Genomic DNA, 17,684 nt, shown 5'->3' with positions numbered 1-17,684 from the left:
CATTCACTAACAGTAAATATTTTAATAAAATGTAGTAAATTTTAAAGCATAAATACTAAACAAAATACATGATTAGCAATATGGGTATCAAACGAAGCAAAATTCAGTATGCTTTTTCACTGCTCTAGTATTTTTGGAATGAAATGCTCTTGTTTTCACAAAATATGGTTTTTTTTCGTAAATACTATATTTTTTTCAAAATACCGCATTTTGATGAAAAAACTCCTATTTTCATAATACTTTTTTTTTCAAAAAATACCGTATTTTTCTAAAATACAGTCCAGACTCGACTATCTCAAGTTTAGATTATCCGAAGTTCGATTATCCGAAGGTTTGTATAAGACATATTATCCGAAGGTTTGTATGGGACTTTGGATAATCGAATCACGAACAAAAAATTTTTTTTCTCGTTTTTTTTATTTTCTTACTTTAAATATCAAATTCGAGTTCTGCGACCCCTTTTTAGTCAAATTTGAATGGTAGATTGCCTGTAAAATTAAAAATGCATTTTTTACAATTCATCATCATCTTGGCCGCCATCTTGGATTCAAAAATTTACTTTAGAGTAGTTTAGGGGTCATACTACAGCTCAATAACCAAAAATAAGACAACGAAAAAAAAATCGTGATTCGATTATCCGAAGTGAAATTTTGCCAAGGCCTTCGGATAATCGAGTCTGGACTGTGCTCAAATTTCTATAATTTTTGGCTACTCCATTTCTGAAAAAATAAAAAATAAAAAATTCGACATAAATCAGCCTGGGAGAAGCCAACCACTAAAATTTTGGTCTAATATTGATAGTGCATCTTAATCTATGGACAAAAACTTATCGTTTAAACAAAATACACACCAGATTGCAGATTGAACCAGTTTTTGTATTGATTCCACGCGATTTTAGAAAAATTGTTCAAAAAAGTGACGTTTTCAGTAAATTGAGAAAGTATTTTATTATTTTTTCTTGTCTAAGAAAATATTGTTCATAACATCAAAATCTATCATTTAAGAAGAGAGCACCTGAAATTCCTCGACATGACCACACATGACCTCAAATAGTACAGGCTAGTTAGGGACCATCCATAAACCACGTGGACACTTTAGGGGGGGGGGGGGGGGGGGTATGGCGATTGTCCACGATCCATACAAAAAAGTTTTTTTTTGTATGGACAATTGTCCACGAGGGGGGGGTTACAGATTCCCAAAAAAGTGTCCACGTGGTTTGTGGATGGTCCCTTAACAACCTTGATCTTTACACTTGGAAGGTCCGGGAGGTGAAGGCCAGTTAAAAATTCCAATTTTAGCGTTTCGCATTAAAAGAATGCTCCCTGAGCAACAACATGGAGAACAACACAAAATGGGGTCTTTAACTCGATTTGTGCAAAAATACACATGCGACAACATAACACTACCACGACAAACTGTAATTGGGTCCTAAAATAAAGCATAAATTTGTGATATTATTGTTCACAACGATAAAGCTTATTTTTCTGAGCACAATGACACTTTGTACGACCGCAATGGATTTAAAATTAATTTTTAAATCAATTTTTAGAAATTAACTCCGCGGCCCTTCTTGACAGCTCGTTCCAAGGGGACCATAGTTGATCCATCGGGAAAATGTTGCCATGTCATTTTTTTTTTTTTTTTTTGCATTAAACAAAAGTGATCAGAAATGGTTTTTAAACGTGTTTTTTTACCGTTATACATAAAAAAAGGGCGTTGGAACCCTATTGCTAGTCGTTGGGATAGTTTTAGAAATTCTCTTTTCACAGCTCAACTTAGTCAAACGATAAAGTACAATAAGAAGTGCATCTCAGAATATTATACACTTAAATATGTTGTTAACAAGTACTCAAGTATCAACTTACCTGAAAATGTTGGACACGTTGAGATTCACAACAATAACTTCCTTTTCTGATCAAATTGTTCGTTGCTAGTATCTTTGGTATGTATTGCAAACATATTCACTTGAAAATTTTACTTTTGAACAAGCAAACCACGTGAGAACTTTTTAACTTTTTGAACCGAAAATTTTCTTTTCAATAACGGATTGCTTTGGTCGAAAACAAAACAAAACGCTCAACTGACAGTTCAAACTCTCGGTTGAAATATTTCACCGATGCTTGTCGGCAACAAAACGATGTCGGCACAAAAAGCCGAACCCGCATCCACTTCGCGTTTCTTTCGCCGTTCTTCCGTCTCTTTTTTGACTTTTCGTTCTTTCTTCGCGTGTGTGTGGGCCACTCAAAAACCCAATGCTGACAACGTTCTGCAATGAAAATTTTGTAAAACCATTATTTACACCTGGAAAAAGCGATTCAAATTGCCTCCAATGAACATGGTATGTACCCGAACGGAGATGAAAATCGAGAAAAGTGAGCTTTGCGAGCGATTTGGTGCGATTTTAGCGAATTTTCACTGCCCTGAAACACGTGAATTTGGCACCCCAAATGGCGTCATCGCTACAGATTGTCGAGGGAGACAGATTGGCCGATGCAAAATAAATCGGCACTGGCAACGTATGTTTTGCGCTTGCAACACTGTCAGTTTTGCTGGGCGTAAAGGGCGGTTGGTGTCCAGCACGTTTGGTGTCCAGAAACATTGGCCAATCTGTTTGCCTTGACAATCTGTAGTCATCGCTGGTGGGACCTGGTTCGGGTGACAGCTGTCGTTGTTTGGGTTGACGAGGGATGGCGTAAAAAGGAATGTCAAAAGTTTTGTTTTGGAACGGTGCCGTATGATTTTGTTTTGCAGCGAAATTCTTATTGGAATGGAATTCGACTACAGTCATAACTCGATTTTTCGCCTCATATTTTGAAATAAATAAAATTTAAGTTTAATTTAAAAAAAAATCCTAAAACACAAATCTAAAGATTTTTTGTAAAGATTCTATAAGCTATTGTGTTTCATATGTTTATAGGACCTAATAAAAAAACTCAAGAATTTAAGTATCTTGCAAGCTTGTTTTCCATAATTTAACATGCTTTATTTTTAAGGGTTTTTTTTTCATCTTTAGATGAGTTTTATTGATTTTAGGTCTATACAAAATTCCTTATAGATTAAAAAGAAAGTTAATCGATATTTTTCATCATGGTGTGAAAATAGCCAAAAGGTTCAATATTCTAAACTTAAGAATCTAAAGCTTACGAAAAATTTACAAATTTAAAAATGTATTTTCGTAGATGCTCGGCGAGGCTGCGGCCGTGGTCCTGGGAGACCTCCACGACCAGCATCACCAGTTTGAGGAAACAGACCCGCTGTACTGCTACGTTTGCAACGTGGCCATCTCGAGCGCTGCCGACGAATCGATTGGCCAACTCTGCCAACTGTTCCCGATCATAACGGACGAGGAAGATGAAGCGCTCAGTCCTGCGCACATTCTCTCGAATCTGCTGCAGATCGACATCACGCCGGAGCTGTCCCACTCGCAGGCCATCTGTCTGCAGTGCAATCTGCTGTGCAACGAGTACCAACACCTGCTGGACCGTCTCGACTCGATCAAGTTGCAGTTGACCGTTAGCTACAACAGTACTGTGGCGAAGCTGACCGCCAGTTTGACGGCCAAGGATCTAGCCGATGCGGAGGCGGAAGCGCTGGACGACGACGTTTCGCAGGGCTTGGAGCTTGCGGACCCAAATGCGGACATTGTGAGTTTTGAGAGCTAGTTTTATCGCTGCAAAATTTTTAATTTCACTCTTTTCGCTAGATCACCATCCCCCTCGGAGATTTGACCGCGGTAGTTCCAGCCTCATCGGAGGTGACGGACATGGATTCCGAGCCAACCATCATCCGTCAAATGCCCAAGTTACACTTCATACCACGGGCAACGGAGCCCAGCTCGCCAACCAGAAACAGCAACTCCAGGTCCATCATCAAGATGGTCCCAAAAGACGCCGAAACCGCCCCCACGGACGTCTTCATCAAGTCCGAGATCTGCGAGATCCCGTCAACCATTACGATGGAGCAGTTCTTCGAGGGAAGCGACGGCAACATGGTGGAGATCATCGCCGACGAGGGCGATCCGGATTACATCTACGACAACGTGATCGAAACCATCGACGGAGGACCCGGTGGCGGGGATGACGACGAAGACCCCGGTGGAAGTGACGGGGCGGAAGAAATCGGAACCACCACCATTTTGACGCTGGACGCCGATGGAAACGCGCTCGAGCTGACGAGTTGTTTGGACCGGGACACGCAGCTACTGGCGGCAGGCGGGAGCACGCACCGAAGGCTGGAGGAGGACGACGGGGATGTGGCGGACGTGTTGATTGCGGCCGCGAACGAGAGTTTGGATCGGATGGTGAAGTCGAAGCTGGAGTCGGTGAGTAATTTTTTTTTAATGGATATTTGAGACGATTTTCTTTGAGCTGCTGTTCAGCGACTCGCAATTGTAATTATACAATGTTAATTTCACAAAAAGATTTTTTATAACATTCTGAACATTTGATCAGTTATTTTAAAATACTTTTTCAGTGATGGACAGTAACAAGGATTTTCTAAAATATTTGGTGCATTTTAACAAAATTTTACAAACAATGTTGACAGCTGTCCATAACAACGGAATAAGAATAACGATAATGGTTATCGTTATTGTTATTCTGATAATTCTATCGGTGATAATTTCATCGACGATAACTTATATTTTAATTTTCACAAAATACCGTATTTTCTCGAAAACACTCAGATTTTTATGATTCGCAATATAGGTATCAAAAGATTTTGAATTTTACATGTATTTTAACTGTTTTAGAGATTTTACGGTATTTTGTGAAAATTTTAGTATTTCATTCAAAAACCTCTAAAACAGTTAAAATACATGCATAATTTCAAATCGTTTGATACCTAAATTGCGAATCATAAAAATTTGAATATTTTCGAGAAAATATCAGGGTCACTCAAGTCACTCAAGTCGGGAAATCGGGAAAGTCGGGAAAAAGTCGGGGATTCGCCTAAATCCACGAAAAATCGGGAAAAAGTCGGGAATTTGTGATTTTTTGTTAAAAAGTCGGGAAAAGTCGGGAATCCCAAGCATATCTGTTTGAAAAAAAATTCAAACTCTTGAATAATTTTAAAATATTTTGTACACCTTTGAAATTAATTTCACTCATTTCATCTTTAGCATCGAATTTTAAATTTAGGGTTCCTTTTCTTATTTCAATTTATATGAGAATAAAAGGCTTTTTAAGACATAAGACGTTCAAAATCCTAATAAATTTCAGATGATAATTGTGGCATGTATTTGACCCATATTTTATGAATAAAAAGATTGTTATTTATTTTTGACTAATTTTATCGAAAAAATGATAAAATAACATATAACTTCAAATAATAACAAGGCCAGCGTATAGTTATGATTCTGATTATGTTTCATTTTGTTAAATTGGTTGAATATTTAAAAAATGAATCCAACTTCAATTTAGCATAGTTTTTATTTGTGATCAATTTGTTAAAATGTTCATTCAATCATTTCAAGTTTTGTATCCAATTGTTTGATTCCCTTTAATTTTTGTGTGATAGACTATAATTAAAGCTTCGTTTTCAGTTTTCGGAAAACTTAAATAACGAAAATAATACAAACGTTTTTTGTTCTGAATAAAAAAAAATAAAAACTGTTTTACGCTTTTACAATATTTCAAAATCTTGAAATTGTAAATAAGGCTGGTAAAAAGTTTAATCAAAATATTTAACTTTCAGATATGGTCAGTTGTTAATGAATTTACGAAAATATAGTTTATCTGAAGTTTTACATCTTTTTCCGTTATGTACTCTCAAAATTCAAAATTTGTAAAAAGTTTTAAAAGCTTTCACTTGATAAGACATTTATTAATGAACGTTATACAATGTATTCTCAATAGCGTGTAAAAGATTTTTTTTTTCCAATGACGGGAAAAATTAAATTATAACTTGCATTGGCTTGATAAAATTAATAAGAATTTGTTTGAGTTATAACTAATAAGCCTAGAGAACTTTTTTATAGAAACATTCGTATGAATTAAGTGGTTAAATATGAAGTGTTGTCAAAATGATTTTTTCATTGAACATTTAAATACTGGCACTTCGATAAATCGAAATTGATAATTAAAATATAAAAAATTATTAGATTTTAAAGGATACTTCGTAAAACATCTTTTAAACGAATTCATAGATAGTTTTAAATTATTTGAAGAATAATAACTTTAATCAAGTGAATACAGTTTAAAAATTTGTTATCTTTAACTTTTTGTCATCATCACTTTCATTGCCAGTTGAAACGGAGTTTCAAAAAACTTTATGTTTTGTTATTTTAAAAATAAAAATTGAAAATATAGGTATTGTTAAGCTTTCGGTTAGTTTTCAAAATCTGACGATTTATGTTTTTACTCAATACAATGCTTTTATTTTTGAAGAAAGGATGAAGGTTTTTAAGAATTTATGATTGAAATTTAAGTTGTTTTTTTTTACTTGAACTGTTTGTTTTTTTTAGATTTTTTTTCCAATGGTTTATATTGACTTTTTATGAAGAGTTTTGAAATTAAAACATTCTTCAAAAAAGGAATGCCTATTTTTTCAGGTTCTGGAAAAGTCGGGAAAAAGTCGGGAATTTTAAAATGGGATTTGAGTGGTCACCCTGAAATATGGAAAATTCGGATAATCGAATCACGAACATTTTTTTTTGTTTTTTTGTTATTTTCTTATTTTAAACATCAAATTCAAGTTTTGCGACCCTATTTTAGTCAAATTTGAATGGTTAATTGCCTGTAAAATTAAAAAATGTTTTTTTTTTCAATATTTTATCATCGCCATCTTGGATTTTTAAATTTTAAATCTCTTTAGAATAGTTCAAGGGTTATAAGGCTTGGTGATTTTTCACGCTCAAAAATTTTAAATTTCACGGGGACCTTAATTTCAAAACATCAAATTTCACGGAAATATCGCGGAACGTGGAATATATTAAAATAACTACGAAAATCTTATGTTAAACTTACAGAAACTACTTTTTATGCTTTACTATACAGTAGTTGTTCGGTAACTGGGCGTTGTTTAACTGGGCTGCTTTTTAACTGGGCGCTCGATAACTGGGCCGTAGCCCAGTTAAAAAGCAGACAAACGTCAAAAAACCAAAACAAACCGAAATGACCGAGGGGTTCATGGATGCAAAAATCATGTTCAATAAATTAAAAAACTTTTTCAAACTTTTATTTAATTTCAAGTCACAATTAAAGAAATATGAAATGTAAGCATTGTAAATAAATTTTATTAACTTTTATTTTTATATTACATGAGGAAAATATTATGCATCGGTGGTCCCCTCGTTATTTTTCGTTCAGCCCAGTTAGCGAGCAGCATTCGGTGACTGGGCTACGTTCTCAGCCCAGTTACCGAACAAGTACTGTATATTATTTTTCAATAAACTTAAAAAAATCTTAACAAAACTATTACCATTAAAAAAAAAATCCACTTGGTTTATGGATGGGCTCTTTATATATATTTTGAAAACAAAATGTAGGGCATGCGTATTGTCACTTATTGATCCCCTTTTTTAATGTACGACTAATAAAATTTAACAGTTTTTGCTAACTTGCTACTATTTTAATTTGGTAAATTTAATTGAATGTTATATCAAAGCCAAATTTACCAAAACAATCTAACTATTAAAATAACTTTTTTATGACATTTTGCCCACTAAAAATGTCTTTTCATGTTACTTTTCAAAAATTACATTAAAAATCAATAAAAGGCGAAAATAATTTAATCTGTAACGAAATCTTAAAAAATACATTTAAAATCAAAAACAAAAAAAATAACTTCCACGGGAACCATCCACACAAATAATCAAATATCATGAAAATCAAACAGAACTCAGAAAAAAAATCTTAAATGTTCTAAGACAACATCTACAAAAAAAACATCCCGATTTGTTTCTTCTTTGACTGATTTTAGTTAACATTATTCACTTCTCAGTAAATGTTGTATCAATTTCATTTTAATGAATGTTATGCTAACAATAATTCTTGAAATGATTCATATCACGCTAATTGAAAACTAATGAAATTTAGTCTTTATGAATTCAATATTTATAATATTGTTAATTCAAAGAATTGATTTGAGGAAATTGATAAATTTCACGGGATTTCACGGAAATCATCAAATTTCACGAATTTCACGCTGTCCGCGAAATCGTGAAAATTCACTAACCCTATAAGTATAGCTCAACAATAAAAAATAAGACAACGAAATTTTTTTTTTCGTGATTCGATTAACCGATGTGAAATTTTGCAAAGACCTATGGATAATCGAGTCTGGACTGTACTTATAACTTTACCAAAGACACCAAATCGATTAGGAAATTTCTTGAAAAGATTAAGATAAAAAAATGCCTTCTTTGCTCAAAGGCACCCAAAAAGTTTCTGCCAAATAAAAAAAAAAAGAATTGCGAAATTGTTCACTGCATTTTAAAAATTTGTATGAAAACTTTAAAAAATGATCTGCAAAAGTTTGAATTTCAGTACATAGTAATTTTTCAAACTTTTAAAGTTTAAATCAATGATCTAAATTACTTTCCTCAATTTCTTCTTCTTGTATTTGTGGCAGGTTAAGAATTTTGTTATATTTTTATCCAATTTGCTGATTTTTAATGGATAAACTTATGAATGCTAATTCCCTTTTAGAGAACGTAAAATCAGTTGATTCCTGAAGCAAAACAGAAAAGAAAATAAGGGCTGTCATTGCTAGTTAAATGAATGAAAAATCTTGAACTTGAGTATTTTATTCATGTTGTCACACTTAAGTCTAAATTTTGCCGATAAAAGTACTCTTATTTTAAATACTTTTTTTGTATCATACATCAAAAACTACCTACAACCTACTTACGAATCTTAAAAACCCGACCACATCGCGCCCGTTCTCAGTCAATCCGTCCCGCATACAAGCCGGGTCTCGTCCGGTTGGTTCGCTCGCCCTCAGGGAGACGCCGTCAATCGCAGCTTCACGTACCCCTAGGACGAGGACGAGGCCCCGGCGCCGCCCGCCGTTTGCCGGCTGCTCTTGTTCGATCCGATCGAGCGCGGTTTGGGCTGCAGGTTGGTGGCCATGTACACGATCAGCATGGCGAGCAGGCACCACACCGGGACCATCATCGCGTACAGCGGAATCGAGTTGTACTCGAGCTTCAGGCAGACCGCAATCTGGGACACGATCTTCAGCAGAATGCCGGCCACGTAGTACTCGTAGTGCCGGAAGGAGATTATCCGCTGGCGCTGGATGATTTCGATGACGACCCACGTGATGAGGATGGTGTCGTACAGCCACAGCGGGATGAACACCAGGAACCAGTTCCAGCTGATGCGGCTCTCGAGGCGAAGGCAAAGCAGGATGAGGAACACCAGCAGGATGAACCACGTAAACAGTGCGCGCTGCACGAAGCCCATTGCAGTGGAATCTAAAACGAAAGATGGTTGTTAATTTTGGCTTTGATTAGAAATAAATCACCAACCTTAATTGATAACAAGAGATTTAATGAAAAACACTCGTAAAATTTACGAATCTATCGATTTTCATCAATTTTTAGCATTTCTAAAGTGGACTTGGAACCAGCGAAAGTGTTTTTGTTTACATTGTTTTACAAACGCAAGAGAAATGTCAAAAATCCTGTTGGATTTTTGCTTCAGCGAAAATCGACTGCAACTGAAATATTTCACAGCTGATGGTTGTGCTGACACAAATGAAATGTTTCACAAACAGGTTGAAAAAGCACCTTCAAAGACGTGCGTATTATTTAGAAAAGGAGGGGCAAGTCTAACGTAATTTAAAACATCTCACCTCAGTAACATTTGTTTTGCTATTCTTGCAGAGGCGGTTCTGCCAAAATCCTGCTAGAATGCCGTTAGAATTATAAGATCCACCTCTGTTAGAATTCTGCTACAATCCTGCTAGAACGCAGTGACTGGAATCAACCGAAAATTCAAACATGCCCATTTTTTTTTCAAGATTCTCGTTTTTTTATATTTAAAAGCTAAATTAAAAATTTGATAATTATATAAATTTTAAATATAAATTTTATTTATTCTTTTACCAACTTTTTTATTTTTTGAGATTGTAACATTTTTTTGTTTATAAAATGTATTTTTTTTTTCAAGTTGCATTTCTCGAGTTTTTTTTTGAAAAGGTCCTATAAACAAAATTTTCACTTTTTGCTTTTTGGGTGTTTTTGAATACCCCTGACTCAAGGCGGTTTTAAAAACACTCAAAAATCAAAAATTTAAAATTTTGTTTATAGGACCTTTTCAAAAAAAACTCTAGATTTTATAAACCGAAAAATGTTACGATCTCAAAAAAAAAAAAAAAAAAAAAAACAAAAAAGTTGGTAAACAAATAAATAAAAATTACATTTAAATTTTTTATATTATTCAATTTTAAATTTAGCTATCAGATATAAATTTTAACATTGTAGGTAAATAAAAAAAAATGGCATAAAGTTTTCTCAGTCGTCAGTTGTAATTTTTGTATACACTCAACCCCCGGTGGTTGGTCACTTTTTCGTTTGACACTTTTTTAGTTTGTACCCCGTTGGTTGGGGAAAGTCAAACTAAAAAGTGACGAACTGTCACTTTTTACACGGCGCTCACGCACACTATCAAAACAAACGTTTGATAGTGTGTGTGAACTCCGTGTAAAAGGGGTGTCAAACTAAAAAGTGACCCCGTTCGTTTGACATCAGTTGGTGTCAAACCATCGGGGTTTGAGTGTAGTAGATAGAGAAATTACGATCGAATGGTCTCAATTTACTATCGACAAATTACAACTTTGAAATTTCGATCGTGAGTCGAGAAATTACGATCGAATTTATTTACAGTGAGTCAAATATGTGTCCGTAACACGCCCCCACCCCCTTCTCCTCGTACGAAAAATGTTTGTGATATAAAAGTACATAAAATTCGACTAAAGTACCATGTTTTATACATCAATCGACGCGGGAGAATGTCCTCTTTAAGACACTGTCATTGAATTTGCACAAAACTTTTTCTTAAAAAATACAAAAATAGTTTACTGAAAAAAAGTAAAAAAAAGAGGTCAAATAATTGTCCGTAATCGGGCTGTAGTGGACGAAATTGGATGCTTCAAAATGCAAGAGGTGGATTTTTTTGTCCTCTATCTGACCACCACAAAAATTTCCCTCCGGGGGGGTTAAACCGGTTCCGGGACAATCCGGATTGTTTAACGGTATTGTTCCGAAACAGTATTTTTGGTCCAAAAATGTCAATAAAAAGATGAAAACAATGTACAGTAGTTGTTCGGTAACTGGGCGTTGTTTGATTGGGCTGCTTTTAACTGGGCGCTCGATAACTGGGCCGTAGCCCAGTTAAAAAGCAGACAAACGTCAAAAAACCAAAACAAACCAAAATGACCGAGGGGTTAATGGATGCAAAAATCATATTCAATAAATAAAAAAACATTTTTCAAACTTTTGTTTAATTTCAAATTAAAATTAAAGAAATATGAAAAGTAAGCATTGTAAATAAATTTGAGTAACTTTTACTTTTATATTTCATTTGGAAAATATTATGCATCGGTGGTCCCCTCGTTATTTTTTGTTCAGCCCAGTTAACGAGCAGCATTCGGTGACTGGGCTATATTCTCAGCCCAGTTACCGAACAACTACTGTATATCTTGAACAAATATTGTTGAAACTTATTCAATAGAGACTCTTACAACATAAAATAGCAATTTTATAAAAATAGTTGCTAATAAACTAATGTTTTGATAAGTTTTACATAAAAAAAACCTAATTTAAACCAATTTTTAATATAAACTAACTTAACAAAGTTATCAGAAGTTCAAAGTTGTCGCAATCTGGCTAGAGGTACTAGTATTTGACACAGAAACAACATTTCATAAATGAATTCACTTAAATCGATCAGATTTTGTACTTTTATTAGGGGTACGGACAATTATTTGACCTCTTTTTTTTTTCTTTTTTCAGTAAACTATTTTTTTTATTTTTTTTTGCAAATCCAATGACAGTGTCTTAAAGAGGACATTCTCCCGCGTCGATTGATGTATAAAACATGGTACTTTAGTCGAATTTTATGTACTTTTATATCACAAACATTTTTCGTACGGGGGGGGGTACGGACAAATATTTGACTCACTGTAGGCATTTGGCCTGGCCGTTTATGAAAAAAGAAGGATGTTGGAAGGAATAGCCCCAATATCCTCCAGGATGCTTCCAAAAGGACGTTGTAATTCAATGTTACATACTAAAACATTACCAAATCTTTCTTTGCAGCTCTTTTTCAAAACCAACGACAACTACTACTGCACGCTCTGTCCCGCCAGCGACGGTCCGCCGGCGGCCCACAATGTCAAAACCATCGGAATCCACCTGAAAACGGATCACGACGAAAAGATCCTGATCTGCGAGCGCTGCGATGCGGTCTTCCGGCGACGCACCCAGTACAACGAGCACATGGACAAGCACGTGGCATCGGAGCTCGGGTCGGACTTTCGATGCGACGTCTGTGGGACGGAGTTTGCAAACATCCGGACGCTGCGGATGCACCGGAAGACGCACGTGGCCACGCCCAAGGTTTGGTCCTGCCACGTGTGTCAGAAAAAGTACAGCAGTAAAAATCTGCTTGACGAGCACAGCAACATGCACTCTGGGAAGCGTCCGTTCAAGTGTCCGGTCTGTCCGAAGGACTTCGCCTCCAAGTACACGCTGTCCGCTCACATGAAGATCCACCAGGACCGGGAGCGCGTGTTCAACTGTAAAGAGTGCGGCCGTGGCTTCTATAGCCAGAACAATCTGATTCAGCACGAAAAGATCCACCTCGGAGTGAGGGATTATGCGTGCACAGATTGCAACAAAACGTTCATGTCGCAGCACAACCTGGATATTCACAAGATCGTACACCTCAACTACAAACCGTTCATCTGCCGTACCTGTGGGAAGGGCTTTGCGCGGAAGGCGGAAATTAAGGACCACGAACGGACGCACACCGGCGAGCGTCCGTTTGTCTGTGATATCTGCGACGCGAGCTTCTCGCAGCGGTCCAACCTGCAGTCGCACAAGCGAGCAACGCACTTCAACGATAAGCGGTAAGTTGAGAGACCAAGCGCCTCCATCGCATTTTCCTTTCATTGAATCTTCTTCCAGGTACAAGTGTGACCTCTGCAACCGGTGCTTCAAGCGGCGCCGTCTGCTCGATTACCACATCAAGGCGTGTCACACCGGCGAACGGCCGTACAAGTGCGAAGTTTGCGCGGCGACCTTCGTCTACCCGGAACACTTTAAAAAGCACCAGAAGATCCACACCGGCTCGAAACCGTTCGCCTGCGAAGTGTGCAGCAAGACGTTCAACAGCCGGGACAACCGGAACGCGCACCGTTTTGTCCACAGCGACAAGAAACCGTACGAGTGCGTGACCTGCGGGGCCGGATTCATGCGCAAACCGCAACTGTACTCGCACATGCAGCAGCGGGGCCACCTGAACGATACGATCGTCGTGAACCAGCCGCGCATTACGAACGACGACTTGCTCGAGTTTGACACGACGACCGATTCCATCGGCGATCCGCTCGAGCTGGACAAGCAGGGAATCGTCTACGAGGAAGATCCGGACGAGCTGGAGGGCGCGCGGGATGAGTACTACATCGAGGAGGAGGAAATGGAAGAGGACGATGGCGAGGAGGAGGACGACGACGAAGGAGGAGCGATTCCCGGAACGAGCCAGCTGGTGCTGCCCGGTACGGTGGAGCTGTCCGAGTCGACGGCACTGTTGGCCGCCAGTGAGGGCTTTATCGACGAAACGGACATCATCAGTCAGGATTTGGACGACGATGATGACGAGGAAGGTGGTGCTGGGCCTGGAGGTGGGATACAGTTGGTGAAGCTGAAAATTGCCAACCCCAATGGAAAGGATGGCATCGCGTGGGTGAATTTGGTTTCTCAGTGAGGAACGTGGAATGTGAAAAAGTGAATTTCAAATGTGTTTGGAACAGATTCCAAAGAAAGCATTATATTTTTAGTAGGATAATTAGGCGAAACAATACCATAAAATAGCTAACATTTCATCGCTTGTTTTATTTACATTTGAGAATAATCCATGTTGTTTTCATTTGAATGGGAATCTTACTAACCCTCCATGCCCAATTTTTTTCGAAAATATTTATTATTTCCGTGTTTAAGAGGTCATTTTGAGCAACTTTTGTTCTACGAAAAAAAATATTTCTCTTGTTTTATGTTTTTCTTGTTTCACTTTTAGTATTATAATTTACATTTATCTTGTTTAGTTTAGTTTTGTTTTTGGTAGTATTTGGCCTATTCTGCCACCTCCAAATACTACATTTTGCCTATCTAATTTTTTCATGTTTTTATAGTCACTTTTTCAAGTTTTTACATGTTTCTCACATTTTCTGCTATAAAATGGGACCATTATCATTCAAATTGTAAAAAAATGAAAAATGAACTAGAAAAATTACTGCATACTTCTTTTTACTTAAAATAAAGGAAATTTTAGTAAAAAACACAGCCAAAGTTGACCCCTTAAAAAAATTACATTTTTAAAAACATTGGCAAAGTCACATAAAACAAGTAAAACTTCCAACCCATGAATTTCAAGAGTTCTTCTCTCCAATGCTTTTTAAATCAAAAAAATGTTGAAAAATTATTTTTTGGCGATTTTTTAAATCAAAGCCCGCTTAAAGGCGGGTTGGGTTGTAGAGGGTTAGGAGAAAATAAATTCAAAATAAAAAAAATTCACATACAAAGAACATGTCCAAAAATATCTTTTAGCATTTGTGAGTTAGTTTTTAAACTGTTGCTTATTTTTTTTATTTTGCTTTATTATTTATTATATTAATACATTAATACATAAAACGAAACTATTGGCACTACGCCCCCCGGGGCATGGCCTTCCTCTAACGTGGGATTTCTGCTCCAGCGCCTCTGACGAGACAGGAGAAACCGGGACCGACGTTTTACTTCACCATCCGATAGAAGCTCAGTGGATAAGGCGGGAATCGAACCCGCGTCTCATAGCATCATCGGGATCGGCAGCCGAAGCCGCTACCCCTGCGCCACGAGACCCACATTAATACATATGATTTGTTAAAAAATCCTTACAATCCTTGACCTGATGCAAAGTTTATACTAACAGGCTATCGTAACCAATAAAACAACAAATTACAAGAAAACAAAAAAATATGATATCGTAAAAACAATTCTGCGTTAATGGGATTTCGATCTAAAAAAATCAGATCACCCCTTCCTTTTTGGAACCACCCAAAAATTCGCCTTTTTTGCAAAAACTGCTAAAAACCTCCATTTTTATACTGCGATATCTCTGTAACACCACTTTTCACTTTTTACTTTTTACGTTTTACTTTTTACTTTTTACTTTTTACTTTTTACTTTTTACTTTTTACTTTTTACTTTTTACTTTTTACTTTTTACTTTTTACTTTTTACTTTTTACTTTTTACTTTTTACTTTTTACTTTTTACTTTTTACTTTTTACTTTTTACTTTTTACTTTTTACTTTTTACTTTTTACTTTTTACTTTTTACTTTTTACTTTTTACTTTTTACTTTTTACTTTTTACTTTTTACTTTTTACTTTTTACTTTTTACTTTTTACTTTTTACTTTTTACTTTTTACATTTTACTTTTTACTTTTTACTTTTTACTTTTTACTTTTTACTTTTTACTTTTTACTTTTTACTTTTTACTTTTTACTTTTTACTTTTTACTTTTTACTTTTTATTTTTTATTTTTTGCTTTTTACTTTTTACTTTTTATTTTTTACTTTTACTTTTTACTTTTTACTTTTTACTTTTTACTTTTTACTTTTTATATTTCAATGCTTAAAAATGCATTTTAAACAAAATATTGGCAAATATTTTTCAATGTCCTTTTCATAATGGGCCAATTAGGCTGTATTTCAAATATTTTTCAAAGTTTATATTTATGTATTCCATTGAAATGTTATTACCATGGCCTGTGATTTAATTTTTTTTTTGAGTCGAGATACTTAGGCTGGTACAAATTTCATTGCAAGTTTTTGTCCCCTCCCCCCTCCTCTTCCCCCCCCAACCCCCTTCAAAGTTGAGCCAAAAAATCAAAAAAAAAAAAAATTTCAATGAAAATTTAAGTGCATTCAGCTGAAAACAATTTAAAATTAATTCCCCTGCGTTAAGAATCATTTTTTGCATATTGATTTAAAAATTATTTGAATTTTTGAAAATTTTCGCAATTTTTTTTTTTGCTTACATTTTTGTTTTTGTCAAATCTTACTTTTTTGAAAACTAATGATTGCAAAACAATCGAACTAGTGTAAAATGCATTTTAAAATACTTTTTGCTTTCAAATGTTGAGACTGCGGCTTGTAAATCAAGGCTCATAATTATCATTTATGTTACAGTCCAGACTCAATTATCTGAAGGTCTCGGAAAAATTTCACTTCGGATAATCGAATCACGATTTTTTTTGTTGTATATTTTTTTATTGTCGAGCTTAGGAATGACCCATAAACTACGCTAAAATGATTTAGAATTTTTAAATCTAAGATGGCCGTGATCAACCATTGAAAAAATGTTTTTTTTTTTTTGGCTATCAACAATTCAAAATTGACTAAAATGGGTTCGTAGAACTCAAATTTTATGTTAAAAACAAGAAAATAAAAAACACAGCATTTTTTTTTTTTGTTCGTTATTCGATTATCCGAAGTCCCATACAAACCTTCGGATAATCGAACTTCGGATAATCGAAACTTCGGATAATCGAGTCTGGACTGTACAAGTTTTTGATGTTTGATTCTTCATATAAACATTTAAATTATTCCAACTGATTTTGAAAAAAAATCGCCCAGATTTTTTTTTTAAATCCATTATTGGTTGATTGTAGGGGAACTGTACCCTTTCTCAGCCTATTTCTATTATCGGCCTATCAGCACTTTGATCATGAATTACAGCTTTCATTAAGTGTTTTTGACTGTTCCAAAGTAATACATAGCTCAAACAAAAGTGAGCAAGCAACTCTTCATTGTTGATACATCTGAAAATGTTGATTTAATAGCGGAAAACGGCAAAAGTGATGAGAATTGGTCGAACGGCTTAGAGTGATTAAAATGGGCATATTTCCCCTATATCCGCAAAAAAAATCCAAACTCAAAATAAACCTTGGGCCAAAAACCATTGTTTCATTTATTTCGCGATCTTGACAATCCTCCCCCACATCTTAATAAAAAAATTAATTCAATCACGATCAGTTAAAAAGCAGTCAAAAACCTTCTCTCCAAAAACCAAAACGCACACGTGACCCACCGTAACCCACGCCAAATTGACTCCCGTTTCGTTATTGACACCAGCCCCTCAAAAAAAAAAAATCACAGAAAATGAAGTTATTCCTTTCCCAATGTCCTTCGAATGACCATGATAGTCAACAAAATAAAGCAAGATGATGATCAAGGCCGGTACAATCCCCAATCGGGGATTTTTTTTCGAGGTAATTTATTTATCTAAAGATCCAATAAAAACATTCCAAAGTTGAGTTGCTTGAACGTGAACTTCAGCGTCGCGACGCGCCCTCATTGAGTACGAAAGTGCTGTCAGTTTTTTTTAAGTACCATGAGTTGATTGCAACCCCAATGCTGTAGCAAGAAAAGAACAACTTACGCGCGAATATGTTTTCTGACCTGTTCGTTGAGAT

General features: G+C 35.7%; 2 protein-coding genes and 1 long non-coding RNA gene across 3 annotated transcripts in view; 1 reads left to right on the top strand and 2 right to left on the bottom strand.

The window, feature by feature from the left end:
• Nucleotides 1-2,461, bottom strand: part of LOC120412349 (uncharacterized) — a 35,711-nt gene extending 33,250 nt beyond the window's left edge. The window contains exons 1-2 of the long non-coding RNA XR_005604804.1: nt 2,347-2,461; nt 1,866-2,266 (exon numbers count right to left, since the gene is read on the bottom strand). This is a non-coding gene — a long non-coding RNA (uncharacterized LOC120412349). The remainder of the gene's footprint in view (nt 1-1,865; nt 2,267-2,346) is intronic.
• LOC120412347 (zinc finger protein 761-like) lies at nt 2,198-14,052 on the top strand. Its single transcript, XM_039572762.1, has 5 exons — nt 2,198-2,338; nt 3,180-3,644; nt 3,704-4,321; nt 12,266-13,077; nt 13,136-14,052. Exons 1-5 carry the CDS (start codon nt 2,330-2,332, stop codon nt 13,932-13,934), a joined length of 2,703 nt encoding a protein of 900 aa, XP_039428696.1. The 5' UTR covers nt 2,198-2,329; the 3' UTR covers nt 13,935-14,052.
• Nucleotides 8,731-9,617, bottom strand: LOC120412348 (transmembrane protein 60). The gene is made up of 2 exons (XM_039572763.2): nt 9,473-9,617; nt 8,731-9,418 (listed from the first exon to the last, which is right to left on the bottom strand). Exon 2 carries the CDS (start codon nt 9,405-9,407, stop codon nt 8,976-8,978), a length of 432 nt encoding a protein of 143 aa, XP_039428697.1. The 5' UTR covers nt 9,408-9,418; nt 9,473-9,617; the 3' UTR covers nt 8,731-8,975.
• Nucleotides 14,053-17,684: the final 3,632 nt, after the last annotated feature.

This window comes from Culex pipiens, chromosome 2, assembly GCF_016801865.2.
Source record: "Culex pipiens pallens isolate TS chromosome 2, TS_CPP_V2, whole genome shotgun sequence".
In the NCBI taxonomy this organism is placed as follows: Eukaryota; Metazoa; Arthropoda; class Insecta; order Diptera; family Culicidae; genus Culex; species Culex pipiens.
Note: the sequence above shows the minus strand (reverse complement) of the source record. Positions and strands in the feature narration are given on the sequence as shown.

Excerpts from the sequence above, each read along its gene's own strand:
- LOC120412348 (XM_039572763.2), bottom strand. The coding sequence starts at position 9,407 with ATGGGCTTCGTGCAGCGCGCACTGTTTACGTGGTTCATCCTGCTGGTG.
- LOC120412347 (XM_039572762.1), top strand. Across the intron at positions 3,645-3,703 it reads CGGACCCAAATGCGGACATT|ATCACCATCCCCCTCGGAGA; the intron begins GTGAGTTTTGAG and ends TCTTTTCGCTAG. Across the intron at positions 4,322-12,265 it reads TGAAGTCGAAGCTGGAGTCG|CTCTTTTTCAAAACCAACGA; the intron begins GTGAGTAATTTT and ends CTTTCTTTGCAG.